This window comes from Crassostrea angulata, chromosome 2, assembly GCF_025612915.1.
Source record: "Crassostrea angulata isolate pt1a10 chromosome 2, ASM2561291v2, whole genome shotgun sequence".
NCBI classification, from domain to species: Eukaryota; Metazoa; Mollusca; class Bivalvia; order Ostreida; family Ostreidae; genus Magallana; species Magallana angulata.
This window is the reverse complement of record NC_069112.1, coordinates 55184984-55195400: the sequence shown is the minus strand read 5'-3', so window position 1 is coordinate 55195400 and position 10417 is coordinate 55184984. Positions and strand designations below refer to the sequence as shown.

Genomic DNA, 10417 nt, shown 5'->3' with positions numbered 1-10417 from the left:
TATCATTTATCAGTATGCAAACTTGTTCAAATAATGAATCGTTTAATGAAGATATTTAAGGTGGATCTATAGACGAAATAATTGTAGGAGATTTTGTTGCATGCACTTGATACTATTGGTAGGCACGGTATTAAACAATATAAAACCTTAAAGTACAATGCTCTATTTTGTACCAAAAACATAAAATATCAATTTTGTTCAAGATTATTACTTTTCCAATTTTTAAACATTTCTATTTTTGAATCCTTTTGAAAATGAAATGTTATAAAGTGTTCAAACAAAAAAACAAAATTAACATGAATGGAGATTGTAATTTTATTTGAGTCCACATTAATATGAAACTAAAATAATTGAAAAAACTCGTATAAGACAAACTGCTAGAGGGAATCTCAGAAAAATCTGAACATATTCATTGGTAATGAGATGAAAGAAAAAGAATTTGAATAAAATTAAAAAATTAAAAGAAATACTGAACTATAGCAAACATCTTGGTACAGGATATACTACTTATAAGATGTCTTTAGTTTACCTGGTTTCAAATATCTTGTTACCAATTTTGTAATTACTAGAAATCACGAGGAAAAGAAAAGAAATAAGGTTATTAGAGCTTATGACAATGTTGAAACCTGACAAATGATATATTTATGAATGCATTACATTTATTCAACTCTCTAACTTTTATATGCAACTTTTATTCACAAAATACATTAGCTTAATGTCAAACATATCCCTTGCCTTTCAGTTTACTTCCAATGCAAGTCTCTAATTGCAAATATTTTACATTTGGGAAGTAAGCATCAATTCCAGAAACCGAACTATAATTTTATATTCATCCTCTATACTTATAAATTAAGACAATTTGACAATAAACTACCAAACGCCTGCAATGAAGTAATCGCTAATACATTTGGTATATCAACACGTGTAATAGGATGTCCCTTAGCTATAATTAAATTTTACATTTGAAGTTTAATTAATACCATTGAATGTTAATTGTCCGCCATTTTGACCTAGTAAATGTCATTTTCATGAAGGCCAGCATATTTTCTCGGACTTGGCATACTTTAATTAGAAAAAAAGAAACATGCTGGTCTAAATAATAATTATTTGCCGTTAAAAGTTCAAAGTTTATTTTGGACTAAATCGGACCAGATAGAATATTTATGTATCCCCCCCCTAAAAAAAATACTTAATACATATTTGTATATTTGGTATATTTACTTGATGTCGCGCACATGAAGTTCTAATGAACGACATCTGCAGATAAAACTTTATATTGGTTTATATTTCAGAAATAACATTTTATACAATTTAATAATATCGGAATCTTTTGTTTATTATTTTGTACGCAATTTCCCTTTTCGTAAAAAATAACAGGAAAAAATATTATGTAAAAACAGCGAGTTTCCGAACAAATTCGTAAAAATTCACGACAGTGAAATTATTCCTTTATATGGTATTTTATTCTCTCTGTGTTTATCTTTATTGTTTATTTTTTCTTAACAAAGTATTTTAAACAAAACCGAACTTGTCTCTATAAAAACTAAACTACCAGAAATTCATAGATAAAACCACATTTAAATGTACAAATGTTTTTCTGTCTTAAAGAAAGGCACAATTATCCTATATATTAAACGGAACAACAAATTACAGACAAGTACGTGTATAAAGTTTCTCGTGCTCTTATCACAACTTTCCACTCTAAATAAAGCTACCAAAATGACTCAAATTTGATTGGGGGATCTCGGAATAAGGAAGAAGTTAGTCTTACGCACTTAAAAAAAAGTTTGAAGACCAACATGTTATTTTGTTTTAAAAGACCTTGAAGAAATGTTTTTGACAAATATTTGTATAAATATTTGTATTGCTTTATGGTTTGCCTTCTCTTCTGCTTACGGTAAGCAAACATTTATAAGTATACTTATTTTTTATTCGTTGTGAATAATGAATTTTAAAAGACTATGAGAGCTATCTTTGTTTGAACAATTCGCATACCACAATACGAAATACTTTCCTAATTTATTTTTTTTAATTATCATTTTTTATACATTCACGGTTTTTGCCATGGGATATAATTATTGAACTTGCTTGGCGTTTTACCGACGAGAAAAATAACGGGAATAAGGATTTCATATAACAATAAAATGATTCCATCAAATATCATGATTTTTACTTTTGATCCAAATGCCCTCACCCTAGAAATGACTTTTGACAATATTAATCCTTTTTGCTGTTTAACCTTTTGTAAATAACATTTCGGCGTTCTAAGGCGTGATCTTTTACGAAACACTAAAACAATCTTCATCATTTCTATTTACGAATACATTTTTATGTATAAACGTTTGTACTGACGGGAAACGTTTGCTTTTATGACTCTCTGAACGATATGCTCTGTTTAATTAATTGCATTAATCAAAATGCAATATTAGCATCGTAACATGGCTTTATGGTGACAAATATTTAATCTTCTAATGTAAATATTTGACATATATTTCACATATACTACATTCCTTCGAAAACGATATACCAGAACGTTTACCCCGAAGTATAAGGAAAGCCTTGGAGTGTTATGTCGCCCGAAGTCGAAGTCAGAGGGCGACATTACACTCCAGGGCTTTCCTGTCACCGAGGGACAAATAGGCAGGCAATGTCGCCAAAGAAAACATAAAATATGTTATATAACATTTTTAAACAAACCAAAGCGGTTAACGAACGTATTTTTCTTTAATTAACAAATGAATTTTTTAAACAGGTTCATATTTTACAAATCCATTTAAAATGTTTTGTAAAGAGTCAAATCTATAATAATGATGTGCTTGAATTTTACTGTATTGGACTGACTGAAATTTCGGAAGGCTGTCTTATTTTCCTCGGTAAAGGCCAAGTTGCGTTTGTTGTTTTCTGTAAGATCACGCTAAATTTGATTTCTATAATTGTAATTTTTTTTCTTATCAATAAAACAATTAAAGTACCACTGAATTTAAAACGGTACTGTTTACGTTTGCTTAGCAACTGGTTCTTTAAAGTTCGAACCCAACGCAATAAGTATGCATTAAAATTGCACGCGATTGTGATTTAGCAGTTTTGGAAGGGCAATAAAACTATTTCCTGTGTAATATAACTGTTTCTGATGTGATTAAGCAGTTTTCGGGACATGTATATAAAAATAATTAAATTTTGGTTGTAACACCTCATTTGATTGGCTGATACAGATGGTGGGACATGTATAATATTGTATAACATACCTTGATATGGGGACACACACCCTTCACCACATCTATCCGGAACGACTTTTGTTTTACATGTAAACCTTACATGTACACTTGCATGCATGTGTATATAAAAGTAAATAAATAGAATATGACCAAGTTTATCTTCTTTCATTTGCACATTATAAATTTAAAAAAAACAATATGCTCCAATCTTTCCAAATTGAAAAATTAAAAATGATTTAAAAATATCTCACAAATGGAGCTGAAACAACTTCAAGACAAATAAAAATAGAATTTCAGCGAAAAGGAGCACAAAACTTGAGGGGGAGTTAAATCTTTTTCAAGGTATGAAACGGATGAATAAAGAAATATCAATAAATGTTATACCATAGTAAAAATAAGCGCCTTATTTACCAAAACATCAAATGTTAACCCAGAATGGGAACTGCACCCAAATCTCTCTTTTCAGAGCGCTTTACTTTTAAGCTATCTAGGTTTATGGCGGTATTTTGGTGTGGTTTTAATATCCTGATGCCTCTTTTCGTAAAAACATTTGGCGAGCAGATTTCTATCTGACTGAGCTACCCCCCCCCCCCCCATTACTATAGACTGTTAACAGGTTAAATAATCGATGTCGGGATATTAATCATAACTTGTAAATATGAATCCTCTGTTAACAGTTACAATCTCGATGGCTCAGAGAAAACAAATGAGCGAAACTTTTAGTGTACATGTACTTACTGTAAAGCGGTAACATGCAAACAATCAATTTTCAGCATGCTCGGTCATTTCACACACCGCTCCCAATATCCGAGTCGATCTCCAAACATAAACTTGATGTGTGCTTCATCAGCGGCCCAAGAGGCCTGCCCCTGCAATCTCCACACTTTCACATGTCTAACGGATGTCTAATTCAACTTTTGACAACTGTACCTTTAACTTTGAGAAGTAAACAGTGAAGACGCGAACCAGCGTCTAAACATCAAATTCAAATATGACCGCCACCCCTCGTTTCCTTCTAATCTGGGTCAGCTGTTACTAAGGATGTTGTGCCAATGCGCGGGTAGTTTAAATGTCATTTACGGTTCAAACAAAAGCATGAAAATGGTAGGGAGAGTTAGTTTTGTTTTAAGTATTAAATAATAAGGAATGGATTTAATTTTGACGTATGTTATACAATATAACATAATCTGGGACAGTTTTCGCTTTTTTATAAACCACTTTGCGGTTTGTGAAGCGTAAACCGCCCCAAGTTATGTTATATTGTATAACATACGTCAAAATTAAATCCATTCCTTAATTATCTCATTTGAAATATAACGAGAAAACTTATTCAGAAATGTCATATGTATGTATATTAGATAACACAAAACACATGTGACAAGTCAAATATTCCGAAATAATATAACTAAATATTTGAAACGATTTTGTGTTTAAATTGTGTCATGTAGTCAAGCTATTGTATAAGAAACTATACAGAGATTCAAGTGGAGAGTGTATTAAGCATCAGTCATGACAAAACCTTTAATCATTCATGTAGCTGATTGCTAGCTAAAGGTAAAATAAGGGTTGCTAAAAAGCTTAGGTTTATTTGTACAAAAGTTAAAAACATTTTTTTACATTTTTTAAACTGAGAACAACGTCTCGCACAATACAGAGATAATGACTGAACATAAAGCAATTAGGGGTTAAGATAGAGTTATCTCTCTTGGAATTTTGAACCACCACATATAATATTCGCCCCCGTTTTATTTTCGCCTCTTTCGCCCTCGGTGTCAACGGGCAAATTTAAGACTGGGCGAATTACGATGTTTCAAACTATCTCTCTTAAGGTAGTACAAAACAGATAAGCAAAATATTTCCTATAATTCAATTTTTCTGAAATGTTTATATTTTTTCTTTGGAAATAAATATGTAAAATTGGAAGAAGAAAAACAATCCAGTGTGTGACCACATTGCCCCTAACAGACCATTTGAATCTTCTTTCAGTGTGGTGTAAAATGAAATAGTCATTGTTATAACTTCCTATGCCATTAAGTTTTTTTGCAAGATATTACAAATTTTTGTGCTGCTATTTTTACAGGAGACCTTTTTATTACTTAAAGATACTGAAATAAATTCTAACTTGTAACTTATGATAATTTCTGATGCAATACAATGTAAAACTAGCGCTTGCGAAATCTCTTTTAAGACGAAAATTTAAAGCACTTAACTGTCTCTAAAAAGAAAATGTATCATTTAAATTTGAATAAATTTAACAGTATGATTGTCACGACACTGTAATTAAAATATGTCAAACTAAAGAAAATTTAACCATTGGTTTTAAATTAGTTAAGGTTTAAGTATATTTGAGGGAGGTAAAAATTGATAAAAATCCTAGATGACGTCATAATATTTGACCTTTGACCTATTGATATGACCTTGAAATTTTTTTAACATAAAGCCAAAGAATTGATTTTGGGTTTTTTAAAATTCAGGTCTTTATCTTGAAAAGAACACAAGTTACGCATTTTTAAATGATATAAGGCTAAAATGCAAAAACAAAAAAATCATTTAAACATCATCCACATGTATGTTTCAAAATCATCAAAATACGTTGTACCTCAATTTTTTTCGGCCTTGAGTAATTGATGGGTATGATTTATATATTTTTAAGATAATGGATTGAAAAATGTTTTACATAATATTAAGTGACTGTCATTATTTTGTTTATTTGAAAAAAAATGTTTCAAATAGATAATTTCATGGGTGTTTTGTATTACCTTAAACACATCTATGTCTGGGCGAATTCAAGAGGAGCTAAAACTGTTTGCAAGAGTAGAAGAGCGAAATTACACAGTGCGAAAATTACCCTGTATACAGAATTTTTTTTTTTTTAATTTTGTATTTTCCTTGGGTCACCCGATAAACATTCTTCTAAATATGCTACATTTGCATATGCCGCTTTTTTATTATAATTTTTCACACTCATAACACTCATAGAATCTTCTTATCTGTTGATTTATTCGTCCAATATAGAAACTAATTTTAAAATTTTAAAATAAATTTTGTCAAAGGTAATGTTAATAAGTTATGCCTAAAAATATCAATAGTTCACATGTACATTGTGTTCATGTTAAAGTTTACAATAATTCCATTCATCTGTATTCATTAACAAAACCAGGGTTACAAAACACGACAAAACTCAAGGTAACCGAAGCCATATGATTAGTAATGTGATAATCTTCATACAGAATGTGTCATTTATTCACCCTCGTGTGAAAAATTATAATTGTATATTTTTCTATAATGCAACGTATAAAAGTGCCTTTAAAAATACTACAGTAATTGGCAATGGTCGTTTTCAGTTGCACAGGCATAAAATTAATAAGAATTGCATGTTATATGAATAAATTTCTGTAGTTTACAATCTCATCAAAATCCCGGAAATTGAGATCAGAAAGCCAGGATGCCTGACTCAAGTACAGAATTTTAGTGAAGGAAGAAGATATCATATTCAAAATATTTTTAAGCAGAATAAAAAATCATCAAACATTTTTTAAACGGCGCATCTTTTTTCAACTGATAATTACATGTATATAATCTGTAAATCATATTCTTTTGGGTTTAATTTTTATTCAACAGACAATTTGGCACTAAATAAACCAGCACATGAAGAGTACCCATACAATGCTTTTAATACTGACGCCAGCAATGCTGTTGATGGACTTAAGACTGATCTGTTTGGTCTTGGAGGACAATGTTCAATGTCAGCCCCAAATAAACGTACCTCCACCTGGTGGGTAAATCTAACCAGTATCAGCAGCATCCACGACATCCGGATCTATTACAGGACGGACAATGTACATTGGAGTATGTTCCTAAAAATGTCAGATAAATTAAATCTATAAATAATAGAACATGTAAATAAATGGAATTTTATCTTCAAGGTTGATGTGTTGATTGTGTGGTTTTAAAACCAGTAACAATAGCGCTGTACATCCATTTTGTTACATGTATTTTTCTCCATAGAAAAGCATAGAGAATTGACCAAATTCTCGATGATTGTAATAAAATACTGTTGATTATTTTAGATGCAACAAACGGATATACGTCGAGGTTTCTGGGATTTTCTATATACGTCTCAAACACAACAAACAAGTCGGAGGGAAAGCTTTGCTACAAAGACACCAACTTCACCCCAAGCACGATACCAGCTGTCTTTAACACCACCTGCTTTGTACATGGTCAATACGTCATCTACTACAACGAGAGACTACCAGGAGTTACCTATCCTAGTGGATATTCTGACTACGCCTTTAACGACCTCTGTGAAGTAGAAGTCTATGGTAAACATGTTTATGTTTACTAGTTTGTCTGTAATATCTGCCTGTCTATCACTAATAGTTTTATCCTAAACTCAAGTAATACACTCGAAATATGTGAGGTTTTCTGGGGAAAAAAGGCGTTCTCTTTTATCACAAATAAACATTTTCGATTTTTTAAAATACATTTATGCTTTTGATAATCCTTTTTTTTATTTATTTGATTTACATACTAACGCAGGTGACTAATATATTTTAAAAAAATGACGTGTTTGCTTATTAAAAATTTCAATAGCATACTCATTGTGACCTTGATATGAAAAAAGTGTCAAAAAAGCTTCCCCTTGCCAATATATTCGGTCGATAATTAAAATTCAAACATAACTGTTGTTTTTAATTCAGAGAACTATTCAACTTTACTCATACCCTGTGATTACTCAAATCAAACATTACTTTATATCAAGTCATACTTTTGTAGGATGCCCTACACCTGGTTACTATGGTATCAATTGCACCATTCCCTGTCCTGATGCCAACTGTGGATACTGTCACATCGAGACGGGCACCTGTCAGGGGGGATGTAAACCTGGATACAAGGGACACAAGTGTGAATTGGGTACACAGTTAAAATTAAAGTCTCTTAAAATGTCTTCTAAGTTAGTTGTTATGTTCAACTATAATTAGCATTATTTTAGGGTTCTCATATTCATGTATCAGTCATCATCGTCATCATCATCATCATTCTATCATCCCCATCATCAAAGAAATCAGCATCTTTTTTTAATTTTCTTTGCAATATATTGTCATCGTTTTTGTAGTCAATGCTTTTGTTTTGAACTTCACATAAATATTTTCCTTAATCAGTGCATATGTTTAGTTACGACAAACAAACCAATGCATAACTTAGGATTATATCAGCACTTTTCAAGTAAAGGAACGTTTAAACTTTTTTTATTCAAACATTTTGCGTTTATCTCCGTACAATTTTCTCACCTTGATTTTAATAAAGCTATAATGAGCCACTAAGTTGCCAGCAATTCAGACTGTATAAATACATCACATGGATCTTCATTTCAACTCCCAAACTGATCACACTACCCTTTGAATTATTTTTACCTTAGAATGTGGCAATAGAAAATACGGAGACGGATGCCAAAGGAATTGTGGGAATTGTTTAAATAGAGCGCAATGTGACCACGTAATTGGAATTTGCTTACGGTTACAATTTTTTTTATCGAAAAAGGCGCTTCTTTTTACTCATCAGCATCCGGTGTTCACATCCATAAGTAAACATGTGGAAAATTAAAAAAAAATTATTCAAGCAGTTTTGCTAAAAACACACATTTATGATAACATCTACAATGTATTTTCTGCTTTACTTCTTTAAAAAATCGACTATAGTTCATACAGTTTTAAACTGATTAGCCATCGAGTAAAACAACGTTCAAGTACGAGTACGCGCATTCGTTTTACTTTTAACAGTTGCTTTCAAATGTATTGTTTAGTTAATTAACTTAATTAATTATAATAGAAAAGTTCTACTTCGTTTCATACGAACACATTGACCCGCTTATGCAAGTTATGCTATTTTTCTGGAATGCTACATGTAGCTATACCGTACCTTCATATACCCACATGAGAAACAAAAGAAAGCCTTTTTTGTTTTGTTTACAAGAATCGGAAATTATGTTACAAAATACCGTGTAAGGGGTTTATATGTAAACCATTATGAAAATGCACAACTTTTCAAAACTTTCCTAAATAAGATCGCATTTGTACAAGTGCCGGATGATGTGGCGCACCCATTATACAGAGGTCACATCAAGTTCCTTAGGACGACTTTTGCCTGTACAATTGTATTACACATGTTCCATCTATTCAGCAGATAAACTATCCATTCCTATCATTTTGACCTTTATTTAAGATGGCAATTGATAGAAATTGAAATCAATAAATAGTTTAGAATTTAAACATCAAAGAGATAAAAAAAATTTTTACCAAAAATTCATTTTTATAAAAGCTTATCGTAATAAGTCTGAATTATTTTTTGTTTCTTAGTGTTTCGTTCTATTAAGCATAGCATAGACGCACATTCTCATTGCTGGAGATTTGGTTTTTTGAGGCTAGATATTATGCAAATCTTCCTTACCTAAACCAAACCGTTCAATAATGCAGTGCACTCTGATATTAGAATAGATATGAAATAGATATTGATGAGATAAATGTTTATTAAATTTATGCACGGAAAACATTCGAAAGCCCTTGTTTATTGATAATGAATTTTGCACGCATTAATTTTCATCAATTGGAACCCCCCCTTTTCAAAATTGCTGGATCCGCCTCTGTACTAGTATGCCGAAAGCAGTTCTGTATGAAATAATATAAAACAGTTTTGATGTCCGTTATAGGGCCGAGAACTGTGATATTTTTTGATACAGAAGTGTTTGAGGCATACATTGTAGTTTGACACTAACTACCCAAAATCACTCCATTGGATATCATTGTTGATTCCTGAGACAGTCCGATTTTAAAGAATAACAGTATTATTTAGAAGCTCGCTAATATATCGGACTGTCACAAGTAAAAATTTTGACTGCTGGAACAATGGAATGACATTACAGCAGTGTTTTAATGTTCATTAACTAAATGAAAAAAGAATATCGATTTCTAGAAAAATATTTAGTTAATTATTCCTTATAAATGCCAGAACGTCTATTCATTTACATTTCATTTTTTCTAGTGATGTCTTTTGAGAATTGTTCCAAGTGATAAGCTATCCGTAAATGTCTTGAGAATTAAGATCATATTTCAGAGAGAGAGAGAGAGAGAGAGAGAGAGAGAGAGAGAGAGAGAGAGCGGGAGAGAGAGAGAGAGAAAATATGTGGGTTTACTATTTTGAAG

The 10417-nt window shown here is 31.3% G+C and overlaps 1 protein-coding gene across 1 annotated transcript in view; it reads left to right on the top strand.

The window, feature by feature from the left end:
* Positions 1-1777: 1777 nt before the first annotated feature.
* LOC128174514 (uncharacterized) overlaps positions 1778-10417 on the top strand; it is a 34870-nt gene continuing 26230 nt past the window's right edge. The window contains exons 1-4 of the mRNA XM_052840052.1: positions 1778-1897; positions 6837-7064; positions 7286-7540; positions 7995-8132. Coding sequence (XP_052696012.1) covers positions 1831-1897; positions 6837-7064; positions 7286-7540; positions 7995-8132 — 688 coding nt within the window. The 5' untranslated portion in view covers positions 1778-1830. The remainder of the gene's footprint in view (positions 1898-6836; positions 7065-7285; positions 7541-7994; positions 8133-10417) is intronic.